The sequence below is a fragment of the Rhinopithecus roxellana genome, chromosome 7, assembly GCF_007565055.1.
Source record: "Rhinopithecus roxellana isolate Shanxi Qingling chromosome 7, ASM756505v1, whole genome shotgun sequence".
In the NCBI taxonomy this organism is placed as follows: Eukaryota; Metazoa; Chordata; class Mammalia; order Primates; family Cercopithecidae; genus Rhinopithecus; species Rhinopithecus roxellana.
The window spans coordinates 50,090,392-50,115,751 of NC_044555.1; the positions used below are offsets into that span (position 1 = coordinate 50,090,392).

At 37.8% G+C, this 25,360-nt stretch overlaps 1 protein-coding gene across 2 annotated transcripts; it reads right to left on the reverse strand.

The window, feature by feature from the left end:
* Positions 1-2,205: 2,205 nt before the first annotated feature.
* On the reverse strand, positions 2,206-24,805 carry CYSLTR1 (cysteinyl leukotriene receptor 1). Of its 2 annotated transcripts, none has more exons than XM_030934760.1 (3): positions 24,781-24,805; positions 13,937-14,023; positions 2,206-4,514 (listed from the first exon to the last, which is right to left on the reverse strand). In XM_030934760.1, exon 3 carries the CDS (start codon positions 4,485-4,487, stop codon positions 3,474-3,476), a length of 1,014 nt encoding a protein of 337 aa, XP_030790620.1. In that variant the 5' UTR covers positions 4,488-4,514; positions 13,937-14,023; positions 24,781-24,805; the 3' UTR covers positions 2,206-3,473. The 2 variants fall into 2 exon arrangements, with proteins under 2 accessions (XP_030790620.1, XP_030790619.1); XM_030934759.1 differs by lacking the exon at positions 24,781-24,805 and adding an exon at positions 21,333-21,445.
* Positions 24,806-25,360: the final 555 nt, after the last annotated feature.

Here is a 25,360-nt window from a genome sequence, read left to right on the forward strand (position 1 = left end):
TTGAAATATATATTTAATTATCTTAAAAGGACAATTAAAATGCAAAATTATGTCACTAAGGTGAAAGGCTAGGAGGTTTTGACAACCAAAAAAACCAAAGTTTACAGTCTGAGTACACAGAACCATTTATGTTTATTTTGTAGGAGAAAATGCAGAGTATTCTTTCAAGATTTGAAATTTTTTTTGATATACAGAAACCATATTGGCGGAGCAAAATAAAAAACTAAGTATATAATGAGAGTTTAGATAGCTGATAATATTTAAAAGGACCGTTTACAACCAAAAGAATGTGTGTGAAGGCCATTAGGAATCACAAATGTGAAGCTCCTTCTAATGTCAATGTTCTAGGATATAATGTTCTTTTTTTTTTTTTTTTGAGACAGAGCCTTGCTCTGTCACCCAGGCTGGAATGCAGTGGTGCGATCTTGGCTCACTGCAACCTCTACTTCCTGGGTTCAAGCAATTCTTCTGCCTCAGCCTCCCTAGTAGCTGGAATTGCAGGTGCGTGCCACCACACCTAGCTAATTTTTGTATTTTTAGTGGAGACGGGTTTTCACCATATTGGCCAGGCTGGTCTCGAACTCCTGACCTCGTGATCCACTTGCCTTGGTCTCCCAAAGTGGTGGGATTATAGGCGTAAGCCACCATGCCTGGCCAGGATATAATATTCTTAAGATGTTCTTCCAACTAAAATAATAGGCTTTAGGTCATGGTTCATGTGTTTATATAATTAAAAAATATAAGCCTGTAGTTTAATTAAACCTAATTTTTAAAATAAATGAATAAATAATTTAAACATCATTAAAAAATAAACTTTAATTTTCTATATTTCTCTTTCTCTCTGTATTTGTATATCTTTTACTGTGGTAAAAGCACCTAACATGAAATATATTCTCTTAACAAACTTTTAAATATATAATATTGTACTGTTAACTATAGGCTCAATGTTGAAAAACACATCTGTAGAACCTATTTCTCTCTCACAGCTGAAGCTTTTTGCCTGAAAATGGTCCAGCAGGATATTATAGCAAATTAAGAACATGGGTTGTGAAATCAGACTGCCTGGGTTTGGACCTTGGTTCCGGTGCTTACTAGCTGACTGACTGAGCAAGTTACATAACCTCACCTCAGTTTTTAATTCAGCAAAGCAGGCATAATAATGGTACATACCTTGCAGGGCAGTTGTAAGCATAAAATGAATTGATATGGGCAAAGCACTTAAAATAGAATATAGTATATAGTTAGAGTTTATTAAATGATAGACACTACCACTTAAATACATAATTTTCAACCTTAAGGAATTTATAATTCCACAAAGTGATAACTCCACTTTGGGAGACAATATTAACACGTGGAAAAATTGGTGAAAACATTAAGTACTATGCAGTGTGGTAGAGGCTATAAATACATAAGACATGAAAAAAAGCAAATTTATGGTGGGCTTGCAAGTAATTGAAGATTTTATGGTATGTTGCTGTATGGGAGGAAATGGGACTATGACTGGAAATGACAACATAGACAAAAGCCTGGAAGAAATAAATAACCCACAAGATTCTTTGATGTGGAGTAGGATTTAACTATGGCTATTTTTTGTTCAAATTCTTTCAAATCTGAGAACTTATGTAGTAAATATGACTCAGTAATTTTAAGTAACAGAAGTACCACTAAATACTTAAAAATTATATCTTGTTACATATTTTTAAAAACTTTAACATTCCTGATCTCATTTGAGTTTCACAAATGCCCTATAACGATGCAAGATAAGTATTGTTATTACCATTTTACAAATGAGGAAGCTGAGGATTAGAGTTTATGTCATTTGCTTAGAGTTACTTAATTAGTAAGCAATGGAGACCAGGTTAGCATCCAGGTCTTCTGGATTCCAATCTAGTGCTCTTCTACCATACTATGCTACTTGCTGAATAGCAGAAGGCCCAGCAAATGAGAAATGAGGATTGAATTTTGTGATAAATATTATGTTTGGTCTTTGTCTCCAGCAAGGGAAAAATAGTATAGGGTAAGAGTATAGGGACGGCCAGGTCACAGGTATATTAAAAATAAGTGGGCACAAGCTATTACTATGCCTTAGAGGTCCTTTCTGTTTATGTTTTGTAATTTTTTTCCCCAAGGGACTGCAACATTAGAAATGAAATAGAAATAATGTACCCATGGCAGATTCAGATAGAAAATTTTCCCAAAGCTTTCTTTTTTCTTTATAGTTATAATTTATTTCCTCTGAGGTAATGTACCTCTTAAAAGGCAAAGCTAAAGGACACACTACACTTCAGCAAAAGCTTGTCCATGAATATTATATTTCAGCCCTAGATGAGTTGTGACTGTTTTAAGATCAAAGCATCCACTGTAATATAAAAGTCACTATAAACATATCCATGATATTCCTGTCAACATACCAATAAAAAGTAATAAAACAATAATAAAACTTATAGTGAACTTTCAGCCATACTGCATATCATAGAGCAAAATCTCTTACATAAGGTTGTTGAATACATATACATAAATGTATGTACTTCTTAAAATAATTTGTAACATGAACATTCACAATTTTCTTCATCAATCCCTTGTAGTTTATTTTGATCCCAGCAATTGGCATATAGAAAAGTAGATTCCTTTTCCTTTCCTCTTCTTCAGATAAATTTTTAATTACTTCTGTTTATATAAGGGAGTGCTAGTTGTCTGGCTTTTTAAGGAAGAATTTTATGTCATGGATGGAGAGAATTCTCTACAGGAACCTCACTGAGCAGCTAAAACTCCACTATTCAATTTTGGGAGCCTGAGGCAAAGGCAGAAGAAAACTGGAGACAAACTGGCTTTTGACCAGATTTCTCCTGTTTCCATATTGAACATTGTATGGTGCCTTTAGGACCATTTAGCTGAATACTAGTCTGTTCTAGCACTTTTACATTCTCTTTTGGAAGAAATGGCCCTAATTTGCCTAGCCAATCAGTACTACAAAGAAAGCTGACAGTACATTTTATTTAGCTTCTGAGTCATCTCCAGTTCTCATCCGATGGCATGCATGCAAAGGAATGTGTTAGAATGATTGAAAACTCTTTGCCAATTTTATATCTATTTTTATATTTTATAACTTTTAGCTTACATACATTTTATATTGACTAATTTTATGTATTTTATCCTTTGTAAAGCTTTTATTTGAAAAGGAAAACTTTAATATAAGACATATTTTATAGTGTAAACATACAAATAGTCTCCAAATTCTGGTAAGTGGTCAAAATTATTTATAATTTAGTTCATAGTTGTGGACTGTATTTTTAGCACTTAAAATATCTATAAATATCTAATCATGTGAATGCAAAAATGAGATAGATTTGTAAGCCCAAATAGTTAAGTATTTGTAAAATATTAATGAAAAATTGTATTTTTTTGTAAATGATTTGGCAAAATATTTATTTGGGAAACTATTTTCATTGGTTTGGACTGGAAATGGGCTTAAACTACACTTTACATATTTCTTCTCCTTTTTCTGGCAAAGAGGCCTTCTTTCTGGGTACATAAGTCATGCTGGACAAAGAATGCTTTCTAAATGTAGACAGCCTTTTCCTAAAGTTACCTCCAGAAAAGAAATATAGGAGAGGGTCAAAGCAACAATTTGATGCAGCCAGAGACAAGGTTATGACCACGGACTTCTGCATTCTAAGGACAGAATCACAGGGTTTAGTTTCATTGTGTAAAAAATGAAGGTGAATGGTACGTTGAATATGATATGGCATGAAACTGACTAAAAAGGCAGCGGTCACGACCACGATCATTCCTACAGCCTTTTTACGACTTGGCAGATTTTTTTTCATTGATTTTTTTAGTAAGGTCAAAATGATCATTGTGTAACAGACAATTATAATAACAAAAGGGATGATAAAGCCAACAAACAATGACACATAATGCAAGACCAAAACATGATTTTTAGTTTGATTGTCTTGTGGGGGCTCAAAACACTTGGTATTATTTTTCTCATCTTTTTGTGGTTTGGCCATTAGAAATGGAGAACTGGTCAAAATCACAAAAATCCAAATACCTATACACACAAACCTGGCTTTTTTCTGAGTAACCAAATTAATGTTCTGGACTGGAAAAACAATTGCAATGCACCGGAAAAAGCTCATGGCTGTCATAAAGAAGATGCTACAATAGAGGTTGACATACAAAGCATAGGTGCTGAGGCGGCATAAGAAGTCACCAAAGAACCAAATGCCTTTGTGAACATAATAGACCACACGGAGAGGCAGTGTGCACACACAAAGTAGATCTGCTACTGCTAAATTAATCATGTATACTTGGAAGGCTGACTTCTCATGATAGGTTTTTATGAGGACATAGAGCACAAAGCCATTGCCAAAGAAGCCTACAACAGAGATCATAGAGTACAAGGTGGAATACACTTGATTGCGGAAGTCATCAATAGTGTCGTGGCATGTGGCAGAAGATACTGTCAGATTTCCGGTTTCATCCATGTTTCTCTAGGAATGTCTGCTTTGTGCCTACAATAAATAAAAAAAATTGTCAATTTTAACTAGACCATAAATTACAGGAAGTACTAATGTTTCATTTCATAGTGTCACTATATATACTTTTTGACCACGGCAGCAAGCAAGAGTAGTGAGGCATTGAGGAGGGATTCAGCTGTACCTTATCCTCTGGAGAACAGTTTGTATCCTACAGACATCCAGAAACTATTTTTGTCCTTTCCCTCCCATGTTTTTCTGATGGACTTCCTCTAAATCTTCAAGACCTAGGTAAAACAGCCCCCCTGTATTTTAAATCATATTACTCTAGTACAATTTGGTAGGTTATCCTTTCAAATGAACTTGTTTTTCTATTAGAGAAAAGCTTTAAGATAGCAGCTTCACATGTATGAATATATTTATATCTATATCTATCTATTTATTGGAAAATCTCTAAAATATTTTAGAGAATAAAATCTGGATGAAAATGCTTGGTTCCCTCAAGAAGAGGACTTCCTTGGTAATATCTGTTGAGTGCCGCCCATACTTGTGGAAAATAATCTAATTTGCTGTTAATGAAACTCCCTCCCCTGGGGGAGAGTATTAATCTAGAACATGGTTGACTCTACCTATAACTGCAGAACTCCATGGCAAGAGAAACCTTAGAAGCCATATAGTTATTTTAAAGATGAGAAAAATGTTTCAGAGTGATAAAATACATTTCTAAAATCTGCACCAGTATTTAAATCTCTGAAGAAAGATGTAGTACAAGTAGTTGGAATATACTTGTCGGCTGAGAAAAATGTTGTAGCCATTCATTCTTGTTCTCTTTCTAAACTTTATAGACTGTACTGTTTAGCAATATATAGTTATTTCTCTTATAGGAAGAATTTCTCTTGTAGTTGATACTTGCTCTAGTCTATTTCAGCTATGTCACTGAGGGCAGTCAAGAAGTTCTGATCAGAGAAGGCTTGAGGTGAGATATTGTAGTGTAGAAGTAGTGATGTCTCTCATGTTTCTCTAGATTATCCTCTTTTATTCTTTACAAAGGTTGAAGGTACTCAATATGTAATATGTCAGATAATCTTTGATTGAAGTCTGATGTTGGCCTTTTACACAACTCCCGCTCCCTTGTAAGAGAGGTGTTGGGGTTTGTAAGGTGGGAAGACTGCTTGAGTATGCAAAAACTGCCAGCCATGAAGGGGACTGATCTTTACTAGGGATACAGAAACAGATAGCTATGGTAGTTGTTGCAGGTAGGATATAACTTCCCAGGTTTACTACTGCTAGCAATTATATTTGCTGTTGAGGATGCAGTGTCCATCCGTCTAGCCATCCCAGCAAGTTGTTCCATTTTTCCCCTTTCATTAAAAAATGTCATTTTTATTATTGTTACCAAGAACTTTTGGTATAAGATAAAAATTGGATGGATTATCTGAGCCAAGATGGCCAATTATATGCAGTCAGAAAGAGCTTCTTCCACCAAAAGACCAGACTGTGAAGAAGATTGGCACACTCCAAATTGATCCTTATAAAAAAGGCATTGAAAGTGGACAGATGGAGGATGGAGACCCTGGGCTGAAAGGGGAGGAAGCTGAGAACACTGCACAGGGGTACCAAGTACTAGGACTCATTCCTGGCCCAGAGCAGCTCCTGGGGAAGAGATGAGTGAAACAGGCATGGAGTGCCCTTGGGACATGTGGGCCATGGACATTTGGAATCTTAACTGCAGGAGACCCCATGTTCTCCATGGACATTTGAGCTAGCAGGGAGAACTGCTCAGAGAGTTGGCAGAGACAGAAATCTAGCCTTCACAGAGCCTAGAGTATTTGGCACCAGAATGACTATAGTGGAGCATGGCCATGGTTACACATACCCCAAGGATCACCATACTCCTCTAAGTAGCTTCATCCTTTGTTGACTGCCAGACCTGGACAGAGCAGGGCTATCTTGCTCATAGGATAGCGGTAGTCTGATCTGAGGATACCCTTGTCTGCTGGACTCTCCCAGGGTCCCTGCCTGGCCACACCTGCTTGCAGCACAGCCTCAGCTGCCCAGCCAAATAACTTGCTAGCAGCCACCACCTTAGCTCTTTCACCAGATGACCCTGCATAACAGTCAGAGAGCTTTTGTAGATAGACTGCCACTAGCATGCAATTGCTTGCATCCTCTCCCCACCACTTCACCAGTACATGTGCAAAGACCCCACTGCCACCCTCCACCCCCCTGAAGTGGTTTTGCTGGCAGTCCCTATTGATGTGTTGTTGTCAGTAGACTGGGAACACCTTGGTTCCTCCAGCACAGCAGGTCCTTAATCTTGAAGGATCAGCGAAAAACTGTGGGCCTGGTCCCAGTCCACCAAGGTTAAAACACACAGCTCAGGAGGACTGGGCTGAACCTTGGACCCCTGAAATTATCCAGAAACAAAGTCAATTGACTAAACTTAAGTTATACCACAGTCAAACCCTCAAGGGCATCAAAGAATATAAAAGCAAAAAGCCATATGCAAAGAACAGCAACTTCAAACCTTAAAGGGACATCAGCCCACACAAATAAGAAAGAACCAGTGGGAGAGCTCTGACAATTCTAAAATCCAGAGTATCAGTATCTTCTTATCTCCAAATGACCACACTGGCTCCCAAGGAATGACTCTTAACCAGATTGAAATAGTTGAAATGACAGACATAGAATTAAAAAATCTGTGTGGCGACAAATCTCATTGAAATTCAGGAGCAAGCTGCAACAGAATTCAAAGAAGCTAATGAATCCAATAAAATGATACAAGAGCTAAAAGGTAAAATAGCCATTTTAAGAAAGAAACAAACTGATCTTCTAGAGCTGAAAAACTCTCTTCGAGAATGTCATAATGCAAATGGAAGTATTAACAGCAGAACAGACCAAAGTGAGGAAAGAATCTCAGAGCTCAAAGATCAGTTCTCAGAAATAACTCAGTCAGACAAAAATAAAGAAAAAAATAAAGAAAGAACAAAACCTCAGAAATATGGGATTATGTAAATAGACTGAACCCATGACTCATTGGCATCCCAGAAAGACAGGGAGAGAGAGCAAGCAACATGGAAAACATCAGGAACACAAGTCCATTCACAATAGCCACAAAAAGAGTAAAATTCATGGGAATACAGCTAGCAAGGGAGGTGGAAGATCTCTACAATGAGAATTACAAAACACTGCTCAAAGAAACAGATATGACATAAACAAATAGAAATACATTTTATGCTTCTGGAGGGGAAGAATCAATGTTGTTAAAATGGCCATACTGCCCATTTACAGATTTAATGCTATTCCTATGAAACTACCAACATCACTTTTCACAGAATTAAGAAAATCACTTCTAAAATTCATATGGCACCAGAAAAGAACCTGAACATCCAAAGCAAACTAAGCAAAAAGAACAAAGCTGGAGGCATCACACTAAACTACAGTACAAAGCTAGAGTAACAAAACAGCATAATGCGGGTACAAAAACAGACACATAGACCAATGACACAGAATAGGGATTCCAGAAATAAATCCGCACACCTACAACCATCTGATATTCAACAAAGTCAACAATAACAAGCCATGGAGAAGGGACTTCCTATTCAGAAAATGGTGCTGTGATAACTGGCTAGTGCCATATGCAGAAGATTGAATCTGGACCACATCCTTTCACCATCTACAAAAATAAACTCAAGATGAATGAAAGACTTAAACATAAGACCTAAAAGTATAAAAACCTTACAAGAAAACTTAGGAAATACCATTCTTGACACAGTACCTAGCAAAGATTTCATGAAGAAAACATCAAAAGCAATTGCAGCAAAAGCAAAAATTAACAATTGGGATCTAATTATACTAAAGAGCTTCCACACAGCAAAAGGAGCTATCAACAGAGCAAACAGACAATCTATAGAATGGGAGAAAATATTTGCAAACTATACATCCAACAAAGGTATAATATCCAGAATCTATAAGAAAATTTAAATCAACATTCTAAAAACAACCCTGTTAAAAAATGGGCAATGGACATGGACACTTCTCAAAACAAGACATAGATGCAGCCGACAAACATATGAAAAAATGCTCAATGTAACTATTCAGAGAAATGCAAGTCAAAACCATAGTGAGATGGTAATCTCACACCAGTGAAAATGGCTGTTATTCAAAAGTAACAAAAATAATAGATGTCGGTGAGGTTGCGAAAAGGGAACACTTATACATTGCTGGTGGGAATGTGAGTTAGTTCAGCTACTATGGAAAGCAGTTTGGAGATTTCTGAAAAGACTTAAAACAGAACTACCATTTTACCCAAACAATCCCATTATTGGGTAAATACCCGCAGGTATATAAATTGTTTTTCTATAAAGATGCATATACTCATGTGTTCATTGCAGCACAATTCACAATAGTAAAAACATGGAATCAACTCAGATGCTCATCCGTGGTGGACTGATAAAGAAAATATGGTATGTATACACTATTTGATACTAGGCAGCCATAAAAAAAGCATTAAATAATGTCCTTGACTGCAACATTTATGCAGTTGGAGGCCATTATCCTAAGAAAATTAATGCATGACCAGAAAATCAAATACTGCATGTTCTCACTTGTAAATGGGAGCTAAACATTGGGTATATATGGACATAAAGATGGGAACATATATATTGGAGACTATCATAGGAGGTAGGGTGGAAGGGAGAGGATTGTGGACTGAAAAACTACCTATTGGGCACTATACTCACTACCTCAGTGATGGAACCATTCGTACCCCAATCCTTAGCATCACACAATATACCCATGTAACAAACCTGCACGTGTAGCCCCTGAATCCTCCCCAAACCCCAAAATTGAAGAACAATCATTCTGAGGCCATAGAGAAAAATGTGACTCCTATTTGAAACTCCTGCATTATTTCTCAGTTTGCTTTCTAGTTACCTGGCTCATTCAGGTGCAGTTGTGGAAAAAAAAAACTGCCTAAAGTTAACCTTTTCCTTAGTTCCATGTCAAGTGTTTTTTTTCTAAACTGAGCAGTATTATCTTGTAATACACTAGATAGTGCTGTTGAAAATTTTGGTAATAACCCATTTCAGCTTTATTGAGATATAATTGACAAATAGAAATTGCATATTCTAAGGTGTACAATGTGATGATTTCATGTAAGTATACACTGTGAAATCATTTCTCTAACAAAGTTAATCAACACATCCATTACCTCATATACCATTTGTATGTGTGTGTTGGGTGGGTGGGGGCAGGGGGCGGTAAGAATGCTTAAGATCTACTTTCTTTTTTTTTCACTTCTATTTTAGGTTCAGGGGTACATGTGCAGGTTTGTTATATAGGTAAACTTGTGTCATGCGCTTTTTTTTTTTTTATCTATACAATCATTTGTTGTACAGATTATTTCATCACTTAGGTGTTAAGCCTAGTACACATTGCTAATTTTTTCTTATCCTCTCCTGCCTCACAGCCTCCACCCTCAGGTAGGTCCCAGTGTCTGTTGTTCTCCTCTTTGTGTCCATGTGTTCTTATCATTTAGTTCCCACTTATAAGTGAGAACATGTGGTATTTGGTTTTCTGTTTCTGTGTTAGTTTGCTAAGGATAATGGCCTCCAGCTCCATCCATGTTCCTGCAAAGGACATAATGTCATTCTTTTACATGGCTGCATAGTATTCCATGGTGCATACATACTCTAATTTCTTTATCCAGTCTTCTATTCAGGGACATTTAGGTTGATTCCATGTCTTTGCTATTGTGACTAGTGCTGCAGTGAACATATGCATACACACATCTTTATGGTAGAATGATTTATATTCCTTTGGGTATATACCCAGTAATAGAATTTCTGGGTGGAATGACAGTTCTGTTTTTAGCTCTTTGAGGAATTGCCACACTGCTGTCTACAATGGCTGACCTAATTTACACTCCCACCAACACTGTATAAGTGTTTTTTTCTCCACGATCTCACCAGCACCTGTTATGTTTTATTTATTTATTTATTTTTGAGACAGGGTCTCACTCTGTCACCTAGGCTGGAGTGCAATGGCATAATCTCGGCTCACTGCAATCTCCACTTCCCGGGTTCAAGCTATTCTCCCACCTCAACCTCACGAATAACTGGGATTACAGGCGTTTGCCATCACACTTGGCTAATTTTTGTATTTTTTTGGTAGAGACCAGATTTCACCATGTTGGCCAGGTTGGTGTTGAACTCCTGACCTCTGGTGATCTGCCTGCCTTGGTCTCCCAAAGTGCTGGGATTACAGGTGTCAGCCACCATGCCTGGCCTGCCTTATGTTTTGAATTTTAAATAATAGCCATTCGAACTGGTGTGAGATGGTATTTCATTGTGGTTTTGAAATAAGATCTTCCTTATCAAATTTCAAGTAAATAATATAATAATTTCAAGTAAATAATATAATATTAACTATAGCCACCATACTGTACATTAACTCCTCAGAACTTGTTCATATTATAGATGAGCCACACTTGAAAGGTATTAGATAATTACCAGCAGGCCTTCCCACCACTATCAACTTTCAATCTACCTTGCTACAAACCCTTTCTGGAATAATTCTTTACACACTGTAGCTTTCAATTATGACGTGTCTTCCTTAAAATCTTCAGTGACTTAGAATGCCTTCAGAATAACATCTAGACTTCTTGGCCTGATATTTAAGGCTCTCTATAGTCTGAGTACAATTTACCTTTCCAAGTTTCTCTCTCACTGCTCTCTTTTGTACACTGTGTAGTTAGAAGAAACAACTATTTTAGTATACCAGTGACATGTGCCATAAGCTTACCTACCTGGCTGTCTTTTTTCACTGTCTTTTTTTCTTCTTGAATGGCCTTTCCTGCTTCCTGAAATGCCCTTTCCTCCTTCTTTGCATATACAAAAACTACTCATCATTCAGCTCAAATTACACTTTCTTTACTAAGTCTTCCTTCAGCCTCTATCTGAAGTAATTTCTATCTTTGATGAACTTCTAGAGAAACTTAAATCAATCTTGCAAATCAATGATTTGTGTAAATACCTTAGCTCCCAGACTATCTGGTTAATATATAAAAAAGCAGCCCACACAGGGCCTAGCACGTATGTACCTTGCCCATAAGTGCTCAGTAAGTGTTGAGTGAATACTAAATTAATGATAGGACAAGTTTAACATTTGAAGGTATTTGTCATTTAAAACCATTTGGAGTTATCTTCTCATTCCAATATAAATTAAAATCTTTCCAATGTCAGAGTCCGAAGTTGCTGTGTAAGTAAAGTTGCTTCCCAATATATCAAGGAAAGTACTAAGTCACAAGGCTAACTATAATGTTAAAAAGCACAGATAATGTCAGTTGTGGTGGCATATGCCTGTAATCCCAGCTACTCAAGAGGCTGAGGCAGGAGGATTGCTTGAGCTCAGGAATTCGAGACAAGCCTGGACAAAACAGTGAGACCTTGTATCTAAAAAATAAAAAAATCCCACCCATATCATTGATATAGACTAATCCATTACATATTATAATTAAATTTGAAATTCTCACATCTTTGAAAGATGCTAAATAAAATTGATAAATAACTATAAAAATATACAAAGAAGCAGATGGTCTCTAGTCTCATTAATAATGTCCCAGTCCTGAAAATTGGCTAGCCATAAGTAGAAAGCTGAAACTGGATCCTTTCCTTACCCCTTATACGAAGATTAATTCAAGATGGATTAGAGACTTAAATGTTAGACCTAATACCATAAAAACCCTAGAAGAAAATCTAGGTAGTACCATTCAGGACATAGGCATGGGCAAGGACTTCATGTCTAAAACACCAAAAGCAACGGCAGCAAAAGCCAAAATTGACAAATGGGATCTAATTAAACTAAAGAGCTTTTGCACAGCAAAAGAAACTACCATCAGAGTGAACAGGCAACCTACAGAATGGGAGAAAATTTTTGCAACCTACTCATCTGACAAAGGGCTAATATCCAGAATCTACAAAGAACTCAAACAAATATACGAGAAAAAAACAAACAACCCCATCAAAAAGTGGGGAAAGGATATGAACAGACATTTCTCAAAAGAAGATATTCATACAGCCAACAGACACATGAAAAAATGCTCATCATCACTGGCCATCAGAGAAATGCAAATCAAAACCACAATGAGATACCATCTCACACCAGTTAGAATGGCAATCATTAAGAAGTCAGGAAACAACAGGTGTTGGAGAGGATGTGGAGAAATAGGAACACTTTTACACTGTTGGTGGGATTGTAAACTAGTTCAACCATTATGGAAAACAGTATGGCAATTCCTCAAGGATCTAGAACTAGATGTACCATATGACCCAGCCATCCCACTACTGGGTATATACCCAAAGGATTATAAATTAGTCTACTACAAAGACACATGTACACGTATGTTTATTGCGGCACTATTCACAATAGCAAAGACTTGGAATCAACCCAAATGTCCATCTGTGACAGACTGGATTAAGAAAATGTGGCACATATACACCATGGAATACTACGCAGCCATAAAAAAGGATGAGTTTGCGTCCTTTGTAGGGACATGGATGCAGCTGGAAACCATCATTCTTAGCAAACTATCACAAGAAGAGAAAACCAAACACCGCATGTTCTCACTCATAGGTGGGAACTGAACAATGAGATCACTTGGACTCGGGAAGGGGAACATCACACACTGGGGTCTATCATGGGGAGGGGGGAGGGGGGAGGAGGGAGGGATTGCATTGGGGAGTTATACATGATATAAATGATGAATTGATGGGTGCTGACGAGTTGATGGGTGCAGCACACCAACATGGCATAAGTTTACATATGTAACAAACCTGCACGTTATGCACATGTACCCTAGAACTTAAAGTATAATAAAAAAAAAAAAAGAAAAAAAAAAAAATAATGTCCCAGTCCTTGCAGACCAAAATAAACTTTTCTAAAAATTTAAATATTTAGACTCAGTTGTCTATTTATAATGAAGTCAACAATTTGTATTAAGCCATAAAAAGAAGACTGTAAAACTTTCAAGCAAGTGGTGAATCCTAGAGTGGTAGAGATCATTTAGTACAAGCCACTCTTTTCACAGATTATGGCTTTACTTGTCTGAAACAGCATTTAATTTGTTTTTTAGAATTTACTGTGATCCCCCAATAATGTTACCCTCCACTAGATGAATACAGAGAGTTTCTTTGGAAATCTAAGATACTTAAGACCTCATCCCTGCCTTCAAGCAGCTCATTTTCTAGTGGGGGATAGGAATGATAACTTAGAAGTGTGAAGAGGTTACAATACAGCATTGTAAAAGCCGTCTTAGCAGAAAACAAATGGGTTAATAAAAGCTAGCAACAAACATAAATAGAACTGATTTTATTTTCGTGAGAATAATGAAGTAAGTTACTTTGTTAAGATAATTGCAAGTTGAAAAAGCAAAGTTCTTTTGGAAAATTCAGGTATACCTCTTTCTGGCACTGGAGTATCTTCACAAATGTTCCTTCTTATGGTGATCAATGCTTTCTATGGTGTAATATCAGAGGAAGCCCACGCTGAAATCATAAGATTGAAAAGGAAGTTAACAACTATAGAAGCAGTCCGGAAGGGTCATGAGAACTTAGCAGCCTTATTTATAGATCCAGAGTGTGTAATGGGGCATCAAAGCTTTACTGACAGATTTAGGGCTAGTCACTGAATTCTGTGTCTCCTTTTTTCTCCATCTGTTTTTACATTCCCAGGGGGAAACTTGGAATACAGACAAGGGCTGGTCACAGATATTTGCTGCTGTGTGCTTGTAGCTTCTCTATCTAAAATGAACACACTATTATAAAATATTCCTCTCTCTATGAAACCAGGGTATTTCCTCTATCTTCTCTTCTAAACACTTGGTTATAAAGTTAAGAGGGGAAGTAATTTGGAACTTTACATCCAGGGATCTGGATTGCTACGAATAGGTGTTAGAACATTAAAAATATCAAGTATATCTGTCTGGAATGGCTTAGAAATAGTTTTCCTTAAAGGACGAATGGCTTAAAGAACCTTGCACTCTTCTCCTTATAAACTATAATAGCATGTAATGCTTATATCACTAATTTGGCATATATTATATACTTTTGGAGATCAACTTTTTGTATAGTTAACTTTTCATAAGCATATATCTCTTCTCTTCAATTAAGTTATACTCAATAATCTAAGAAAGTATAACACATCTCCAAAAAATGAGCAGAGATGGGCTTTCTTGAAGGAGGAGCAACCTGAATGCTTTTCTTCTAAGTTTTTCTTGTCCTATGGCAACTTTAATTCCTGCCTGCAAGGCCTCCAGAGGCTAGCTACTATTCCTTTATCCGTGGTCCAAGCGCTAACAAAATAAACACTTTCCTTCAGTTTATTTGTTTGTTTGTTTATTTATTTGAGACAGAGTCTCACTCTGCCCAGGCTGGAGTGACTGGAGTGCAGTGGCATGATCTCTGCTCACTCTAACGTCCGCCTCCTGGATTCAAGCAATTCTCCTGCCTCAGCCTCCTGAGTAGCTGGGATTGCAGGAATGCACCACCACACCCAGCTAATTTTTGTATTTTTAGTAGAGATGGGGTTTCACTATGTTGGCCAGGCTGATCTCAAACTCCCGACCTCAGGTAATCTGCTCGCCTCAGCCTCCCAAAGTGCTGGGACTACAGGCATGAGCAACCATATCTGGCCCCTTCAGTTTATTCTTAATCAGTAGAAATAGGCTGGAATTTTCTAAAGGAATTCTACTAAAAAAAAAAAAAAAAAATCAAAAGGAAAATAAAAGAAATGCAAAAATGAAAAATATAGTCTAGTTTTAAAAGTAGAAACCTGAACCTACTGCTGCAATATTGCCATTTGAACCCCCCTTGTACTCAGATAATCATTTCTTAGATCTTCTCCACTTTCTTCTCCCTCTCCAAATTGTTCCTTCTTCTCTAGGTAAGAAGTTGACATATGTAACCTACTACACTCTGGGTAAAGTGTGTGTTGCTGGTGCAAAATTACTCAGAGTTGTCCTTTATATTTTGTCAATCAGGCAATAAACACATTTTTTTTTTATTATACTTTAAGTTCTAGGGTACATGTGCATAACGTGCAGGTTTGTTACATATGTATACTTATGCCATGTTGGTGTGCTGCACCTATCAACTCGTCAGCACCCATCAATTCATCATTTATATCATGTATAACTCCCCAATGCAATCCCTCCCTCCTCCCCCCTCCCCATGATAGGCCCCAGTGTGTGATGTTCCCCTTCCTGAGTCCAAGTGATCTCATTGTTCAGTTCCCACCTATGAGTGAGATGATGCGGTGTTTGGTTTTCTGTTCTTGTGATAGTTTGCTAAGAATGATGGTTTCCAGCTGCATCCATGTCCCTACAAAGGACGCAAACTCATCCTTTTTTATGGCTGCATAGTATTCCATGGTGTATATGTGCCACATTTTCTTACTCCAGTCTGTCACAGATGGACATTTGGGTTGATTCCAAGTCTTTGCTATTGTGAATAGTGCTGCAATAAACATACGTGTGCATGTATCTTTGTAGTAGAATAATTTATAATCCTTTGGGTATATACCCAGTAGTGGGATGGCTGGGTCATATGGTACATCTAGTTCTAGATCCTTGAGGAATTGCCATACTGTTTTCCATAATGGTTGAACTAGTTTACAATCCCACCAACAGTGTAAAAGTGTTCCTATTTCTCCACATCCTCTCCAACACCTGTTGTTTCCTGACTTTTTAATGATTGCCATTCTAACTGGTGTGAGATGGTATCTCATTGTGGTTTTGATTTGCATTTCTCTGATGGCGAGTGATGATGAGCATTTTTTCATGTGTCTGTTGGCTGTATGAATGTCTTCTTTTGAGAAATGTCTGTTCATATCCTTTCCCCACTTTTTGATGGGGTTGTTTGTTTTTTTCTTGTATATTTGTTTGAGTTCTTTGTAGATTCTGGATATTAGCCATTTGTCAGATGAGTAGGTTGCAAAAATTTTCTCCCATTCTGTAGGTTGCCTGTTCACTCTGAGGGTAGTTTCTTTTGCTGTGCAGAAGCTCTTTAGTTTAATTAGATCCCATTTGTCAATTTTGGCTTTTGCTGCCGTTGCTTTTGGTGCTTTAGACATGAAGTCCTTGCCCATGCCTATGTCCTGAATGGTACTACCTAGATTTTCTTCTAGGGTTTTTATGGTATTAGGTCTAACATTTAAGTCTCTAATCCATCTTGAATTAATCTTCATATAAGGGGTAAGGAAAGGATCCAGTTTCAGCTTTCTACTTATGGCTAGCCAATTTTCCGACCACCATTTATTAAATAGGGAATCCTTTCCCCATTTCTTGTTTCTCTCAGGTTTGTCAAAGATCAGATGGCTGTAGATGTGTGGTATTATTTCTGAGGACTCTGTTCTGTTCCATTGGTCTATATCTCTGTTTTGGTACCAGTACCATGCTGTTTTGGTTACTGTAGCCTTGTAGTATAGTTTGAAGTCAGGTAGCGTGACGCCTCCAGCTTTGTCCTTTTGACTTAGGATTGTCTTGGCAATGCGGGCTCTTTTTTGGTTCCATATGAACTTTAAAGCAGTTTTTTCCAATTCTGTGAAGAAAGTCATTGGTAGCTTGATGGGGATGGCATTGAATCTATAAATAACCTTGGGCAGTATGGCCATTTTCACGATATTGATTCTTCCTATCCATGAGCATGGTATGTTCTTCCATTTGTGTCGTCTTTGATTTCACTGAGCAGTGGTTTGTAGTTCTCCTTGAAGAGGTCCTTGGAATCCCTTGTAAGCTGGATTCCTAGGTATTTTATTTTCTTTGAAGCAATTGTGAATGGAAGTTCATTCCTGACTTGGCTCTCTGCTTGTCTGTTACTGGTGTATAAGAATGCTTGTGATTTTTGCACATTAATTTTGTATCCTGAGACTTTGCTGAAGTTGCTTATCAGCTTAAGGAGATTTTGGGCTGAGACGATGGGGTTTTCTAAATATACAATCATGTCATCTGCAAACAGGGACAATTTGACTTCTTCTTTTCCTAACTGGATACCCTTGATTTCTTTCTCTTGCCTGATTGCCCTAGCCAGAACTTCCAAGACTATGTTGAATAGGAGTGGTGAGAGAGGGCATCCCTGTCTTGTGCCAGTTTTCAAAGGGAATTTTTCCAGTTTTTGCCCATTCAGGATGATATTGGCTGTGGGTTTGTCATAAATAGCTCTTATTATTTTGAGGTACGTTCCATCAATACCGAATTTATTGAGCGTTTTTAGCATGAAGGGCTGTTGAATTTTGTCAAAAGCCTTTTCTGCATCTATTGAGATAATCACGTGGTTCTTGTCTTTGGTTCTGTTTATATGCTGGATTACGTTTATTGATTTGCGAATGTTGAAGCAGCCTTGCATCCCAGGGATGAAGCCCACTTGATCATGGTGGATAAGCTTTTTGATGTGCTGCTGAATCCAGTTTGCCAGTATTTTATTGAGAATTTTTGCATCGATGTTCATCAGGGATATTGGTCTAAAATTCTCTTTTTTTGTTGTGTCTCTGCCAGGCTTTGGTATCAGGATGATGTTGGCCTCATAAAATGAGTTAGGGAGGATTCCCTCTTTTTCTATTGATTGGAATAGTTTCAGAAGGAAAGGTTCCAGCTCCTCCTTGTACCTCTGGTAGAATTCAGCTGTGAATCCATCTTATCCTGGACTTTTTTTGGTGGGTAGGCTATTAATTGTTGCCTCAATTTCAGAGCCTGCTATTGGTCTATTCAGGGATTCAACTTCTTCCTGGTTTAGTCTTGGGAGAGTGTAAGTGTCCAGGAAATTATCCATTTCTTCTAGATTTTCTAGTTGATTTGCGTAGAGGCGTTTATAGTATTCTCTGATGGTTGTTTGTATTTCTGTGGGGTCAGTGGTGATATCCCCTTTATCATTTTTTATTGCGTCTATTTGATTCCTCTCTCTTTTCTTCTTTATTAGCCTTGCTAGCGGTCTGTCAATTTTGTTGATCTTTTCAAAAAACCAACTCCTGGATTCATTGATTTTTTGGAGGGTTTTTTGTGTCTCTATCTCCTTCAGTTCTGCTCTGATCTTAGTTATTTCTTGCCTTCTGCTAGCTTTTGAATGTGTTTGCTCTTGCCTCTCTAGTTCTTTTAATTGTGATGGTAGAGTGTCCATTTTAGATCTTTCCTGCTTTCCCTTGTGGGCATTTAGTGCTATAAATTTCCCTCTACACACTGCTTTAAATGTGTCCCAGAGATTCTGGTATGTTGTATCTTTGTTCTCATTGGTTTCAAAGAACATCTTTATTTCCGCTTTCATTTCGTTATGTACCCAGTAGTCATTCAGGAGCAGGTTGTTCAGTTTCCATGTAGTTGAGCGGTTTTGATTGAGTTTCTTAGTCCTGAGTTCTAGTTTGATTGCACTGTGGTCTGAGAGACAGTTTGTTATAATTTCTGTTCTTTTACATTTGCTTAGGAGTGCTTTACTTCCAATTATGTGGTCAATTTTGGAATAAGTGCGATGTGGTGCTGAGAAGAATGTATATTGTGTTGATTTGGGGTGGAGAGTTCTGTAGATGTCCATTAGGTCTGCTTGGTGCAGAGATGAGTTCAATTCCTGGATATCATTGTTAGCTTTCTGTCTCGTTGATCTGTCTAATGTTGACAGTGGAGTGTTGAAGTCTCCCATTATTATTGTATGGGAGTCTAAGTCTCTTTGTAAGTCTCTAAGGACTTTCTTTATGACTCTGGGTGCTCCTGTATTGGGTGCATATATATTTAGGAGAGTTAGCTCTTCCTGTTGAATTGATCCCTTTACCATTATGTAATGGCCTTCTTTGTCTCTTTTGATCTTTGATGGCTTAAAGTCTGTTTTATCAGAGAGTAGGATTGCAACCCCTGCTTTTTTTTGTTCTCCATTTGCTTGGTAGATCTTCCTCCATCCCTTTATTTTGAGCCTATGTATGTCTCTGCATGTGAGATGGGTCTCCTGAATACAGCAGACTGATGGGTCTTGACTGTTTATCCAGTTTGCCAGTCTGTGTCTTTTCATTGGAGCATTTAGTCCATTTAAATTTAAGGTTAATATTGTTATGTGTGAACTTGATCCTGCCATTATGATATTAACTGGTCATTTTGCTTGTTAGTTGATGCAGTTTCTTCCTAGCCTCGATGGTCTTTACATTTTGGCATGTTTTTGCAATGGCTGGTACCGGTTGTTCCTTTCCATGTTTAGGGCTTCCTTCAGGGTCTCTTGTAAGGCAGGCCTGGTGGTGACAAAATCTCTAAGCATTTGCTTATCTGTAAAGGATTTTATTTCTCCTTCACTGATGAAACTTAGTTTGGCTGGATATGAAATTCTGGGTTTAAAATTCTTCTCTTTAAGAACGTTGAATATTGGCCCCCACTCTCTTCTGGCTTGTAGATTTTCTGCCGAGAGTTCTGCTGTTAGTCTGATGGGCTTCCCTTTGTGGGTAACCCGACCTTTCTCTCTGGCTGCCCTTAAGATTTTTTCCTTCATTTCAACTTTGGTGAATCTGGCAATTATGTGTCTTGGAGTTGCTCTTCTCAAGGAGTATCTTTGTGGCATTCTCTGTATTTCCTGAATTTGAATGTTGGCCTGCCCTACTAGGTTGGGGAAGTTCTCCTGGATGATATCGTGAAGAGTGTTTTCCAACTTGGTTCCATTTTCCCCCTCACTTTCAGGCACCCCAATCAGACGTAGATTTGGTCTCTTTACATAATCCCATACTTCTTGCAGGCTTTGTTCATTTCTTTTTCTTCTTTTTTCTTTTGGTTTCTCTTCTCGCTTCATTTCATTCATTTGATCTTCAATCGCTGATACTCTTTCTTCCAGTTGATCGAGTCGGTTACTGAAGCTTGCGGATTTGTCACGTATTTCTCGTGTCATGGTTTTCATCTCTGTCATTTCATTTATGATCTTCTCTGCATTAATTAGTCTAGCTGTCAATTCTTCCACTCTTTTTTCAAGATTTTTAGTTCCTTTGTGCTGGGTACGTAATTCCTCCTTTAGCTCTGAGAAGTTTGATGGACTGAAGCCTTCTTCTCTCGTCTCGTCAAAGTTATTCTCTGACCAGCTTTGATACGTTGCTGGCGATGGGCTGCGCTCCTTTGCAGGGGGAGATGCGCTCTTATTTTTTGAATTTCCAGCTTTTCTGCCCTGCTTCTTCCCCATCTTTGTGGTTTTATCTGTCTCTGGTCTTTGATGATGGTGACGTACTGATGGGGTTTTGGTATAGGTGTCCTTCCTGTTTGATAGTTTTCCTTCTGACAGTCAGAAGGACTGTCTGTTGGTCTGTTGGAGATTGCTTGAGGTCCACTCCAGACCGTGTTTGCCTGGGTATCAGCAGCAGAGGTTGCCGAAAATAGAATATTGCTGAACAGCGAGTGTAGCTGTCTGATTCTTCCTTTGGAAATTTCCTCTCAGGGGTGTACTCCACCCTGTGAGGTGTGGGGTGTCAGACTGCCCCTAGTGGGGGATGTCTCCCAGCTAGGCTACTCAGGGGTCAGGGACCCACCTGAGCAGGCAGTCTGTCCGTTCTCAGATCTTAACCTCCCCGTTGGGAGATCCACGGCTCTACCCAAAGCTGTCAGACAGAGTCGTTCGCGTCTGCACCGGCCCCCGCTGCTTCCCCTGTTGGTCTTCAGCTGTGTGCTGTCCCCAGAGGTGGAGTCTCAGTTGAAAATGCAGAAATCACCGGTCTTCTGTGTCGCGCCAATAAACACATTTTTTAAGTTTGTTTAGCTTGTCCCGGGTCTCCGTACATCAGTAAAAATCTAGTGACTGAATGTTGAATTTATAAAAATCCTTTCTGATCCTGAAATTATATGATTCTACTCACCTGTGAAGAAAATTAACTTGGCTCTGTCCTGGTTTTGTGTTTAGACAATGCTTTTTTTTTTTCCCTAGTGTGGGACAAGAAAGAAAATTTATGAATTTCTAAGACCCACCTATGAGAAGTTTAATATTACCAGCTTAATGCACTATCTGGTTATCCATTTCCATGGTGGCTGTGCAATTACAATTTAGTCCAATCTTTACATACACAAGTGAGTAAATGTCACATTGTCTGGGCAACAATGTAGTATTTTTCAAGTTCGGGATTCTGAAGGGTCTTCTATGGTTCCTTTATGAATTAGCCTTGCACATAGTAGGCACTCAATACTTTCACTCCTTGCTTCTCTTTCCTTTTCAGTTCCTTGAGGACTCTTGTCTCTGACAGGAGCTCTGCCAATATTGGGCTCTACCATTGTTATCTGGGTGATAGGGAGGGTAAAGGTGAGTTAATGAAGTCAAATGTGGTTGTATGATTTTGATTTTAATTGTTTAATTCAAGAGCTACTCAGATCTTTTATTCAGCTCATGTTAAGTCCAATTCAGTTCAGATTAACAAATATTTAAGGAGCCCCTATTCTTATAAGGAAGAGGATACGTTTTCTGCATCAGCCCTTAGCATCTATTGAACCTATAACCTGGTCAAGCTCTAGTGTACAAGGTAAATAAGAGAGCGCAGAGGTTTCCTAAGAATATCAGACCCCAGGTTAATTGTGTAATTCCAGTGCTTCCGGAGGGTGAGATGGGAGGATTGCTTGAGGTCAGAAGTTTGAGACAAGCATGGGCAACACAGCAAGACCACTCCTCTACAAAAAATAAAAAATTGTTGCTGAATAGGATTTCATTATATAGATATACAAATTGTTTATACACTTAGTCATTGATGGACATATGAGTTGCTTTCAGGTTTTGACTATTACAAATAAAGCTGCCACAAACATTTATGTGCAAGTCTCTATATGGGCATGTTTTCACTTTTCTTTTGGTAGCTGGATTATAAGGTAGGTGTATGTTAAACTTTTTAAAAAACTGACAAACTGCTTTTTAAGGTGGGTAATGTGGGTATACTACTTGATATCCCCTCCATATTTCCATATACTAACACTTGGTATGGTCAGTCTTTTAAATTATATCCATCTAATACGTGTGTTGTGATATCTTATTTTGATTTTGATTTGCATTTTTCTAATGATGAATGATATTGAGCACCTTTTCATGTGCTTATTTGCCATACATATATTTCCCTTGGTGAAATGTTTATTCAAATATTTCACACATTTTTCCATTAGGATGTTTATTTTCTTATTATTGTGTATGAGAGTTCTTTATATGTTCTGGACACAATACCTATATCAAATATATGCTTTGCAAATATTTGCTACTATTTTATGGGTTGCGTTTTTACTCTCTTAACAGTGCCTTCCAAACAACAGAAGTTTTCATTGTGATGACATCCAATTTATCAACTTTTCTTTTATAGATTGTGGTTTTGGTGCCATATCTAAGAAATTTTTTCTTTACTCAAAGTCATGAGGAAGTGCTGATACATGCTACAACATGGATCAACTCAGGAATATTTGCTAAATGTAAAAGCTATATGCAAAAGACCACATTTTGCTTATTCCATTTATCTGAAATATCCTAAAAAGACAAACCTATAGAGATAGGTGATAGCTGCCTGAATCCACACGTGGGAGCAGGGAGTGATTGCAACTGGACACAAAGGATCTTCTGGGGGGTGGTGAAAGTGTTCTAAAATGGCATTGTGATAATGACTGCACAGTTCTGGAAATTTACTATAAATAATTGAATTGTACACTTACAATGGGTGAATTTTATGATGTATAAATTATACCTTGAGTTTTCGCTAAAAATGAAGAAATTATTGAAACAGTCAACAATGTGGATGAATCTCAAAACAATTATACTGAGTGAAAGAAGCCAGACGAGAAAGAATCCATACTGTGTGATTCCATTTATATAAAATTCTAGATAAGCTAGTGCATAGTGATGAAGAGTAAATCAGCAGATCCCTGGGAATAGGAACAGGGTAGGAAGGGGAGAGCCCATAACTAGAGACAGGAGGGAGAAATTACAAAGGGGACACTTTGGGGTGATGGATATATTCACTATGTTGATTATGCTGATGGTTTCATAAGTATATACATGTGTGAAAACTCATCAAATTGTGCACTTTAAATGTATGCAGATTACTGAGTGTCAATTCTACCTCAGTACAGCTGTTTTTAAGGGACATGAATGGTAAGATAATTTTAAAAAATTAGTTCTCTCAGAAAAAAACAAAGAACAACAACAAAAAAATGATAAAATAATTAGCTAAGTATGGTGGCATAGTGCCAGTAGTCCTAGCTACTCAGAAGGCTCAGGGGGGAGAATTGCTTGAGCCCATGAGGTCAAGGCTGCAGTGAGTCATAATTGTACCAGTGCACTCCAGACTGGTGACAGACTGAGAGCCTGTCTCTTAAAAAATAAAAAGGTGCCAACACATATACCATACAACTATATTGTTACTGCAATAGAATTGTATGAACAAGAATCAATTATATACTATTGTGTTAAGTGAGGCACAGGAACAGCTAGTGATCCAAAAGTGTCCCCAGGTAGTTCCCAGACTGGTGTCTTCTACTAAATGAAATTGTAATAATACTTCTTTTTTGTTTCTAATGAAATAGTAAGCCATTATTGATCCTTTTAACCCAATTTTACATTTCTCTCCTTTGAAATGCTACAGTATTTTGTCTGTACCTTTCTTGATAATTCCATTCATTGCTTCTCTGTGGTCATTCAATTTATGTTTTTAATTTTTTTTTTATTTTTCATTTCTGTGGGGACATAGTAGCTGTATATATTTATAGGGTACGTGAAATGTTTTGATACAAGCATGCAATGCGTAAAAATCATATCATGAAGAATGGGGTATCTTTCCCCTCAAGCATTTGTCCTTTGTGTTACAAACAATCCAATTTTACTCTTTTTGGTTATTTAAAAGGTACAAATAAGTTGTTATTCACTATAGTCACTCTGTTGTTCTGTCAAATACTGTGTCTTATTCATTCTCTCTAATTAATGTTTTGTATCCATTAACCATCTCCACCTCCTCCCACTACCCTTCCAAACCTCTGGTAACCACCTTTCAACTGTCTATATCCATGAATTAAATTGTTTTGGTTTCTATATCCCACAAATAAGTGAGAATATGATATGTTTATCTTTTTTTAACTTATACTTTAAGTTCTAGGGTACATGTGCACAACGCGCAGGTTTGTTACATAGGTACACATGTGCCATGTTGGTTCGCTGCACACATCAACTCGTCATTTGCATTAGGCATTTCTCCTAATGCTATCCCTCCCCCAGCCCCCCACCTCCTGACAGGCCCTGGTGTGTGATGTTCCCCACCCTGTGTCCAAGTGTTCTCATTGTTCAATTCCCACCTACGAGGGAGAACATGTGGTGTTTGGTTTTCTGTCCTTGTGATAGTTTGCTGAGAATGATGGTTTCTGGCTTCATTCATGCCCCTGCAAAGGACATGAATCCATCCTTTTTTATGGCTGCATAATATTCCATGGTGTATATGTGCCACATTTTCTTCATCCAGTCTATCATTGATGGACATATGGGTTGGTTCCAAATCTTTGCTATTGTGAATATTGCCACAATAAAACTATGTGTGCATGTGTCTTTATAGTAGCATGATTTATAATCTGGGTATATACCCAGTAATGGGATTGCTGGGTCAAATGGTATTTCTAGTTCTAGATCCTTGAGAAATCACCACACCATCTTCCACAATGGTTGAACTAATGGACACTCCCATCAAGAGTGTAAAAGTGTTCCTATTTCTCCACATCCTCTCCAACACCTGTTGTTTCCTGACTTTTTAATGATTGCCATTCTAACTGGCTTTAGATGGTATCTCATTGTGGTTTTGATTTGCATTTCTCTGATGACCAGTGATGATAAGCATTTTTTCATGTGTCTGTTGGCTGCATAAATGTCTTCTTTTGAGAAGTG

Excerpts from the sequence above, each read along its gene's own strand:
- CYSLTR1 (XM_030934760.1), bottom strand. The coding sequence starts at position 4,487 with ATGGATGAAACCGGAAATCTGACAGTATCTTCTGCCACATGCCACGAC.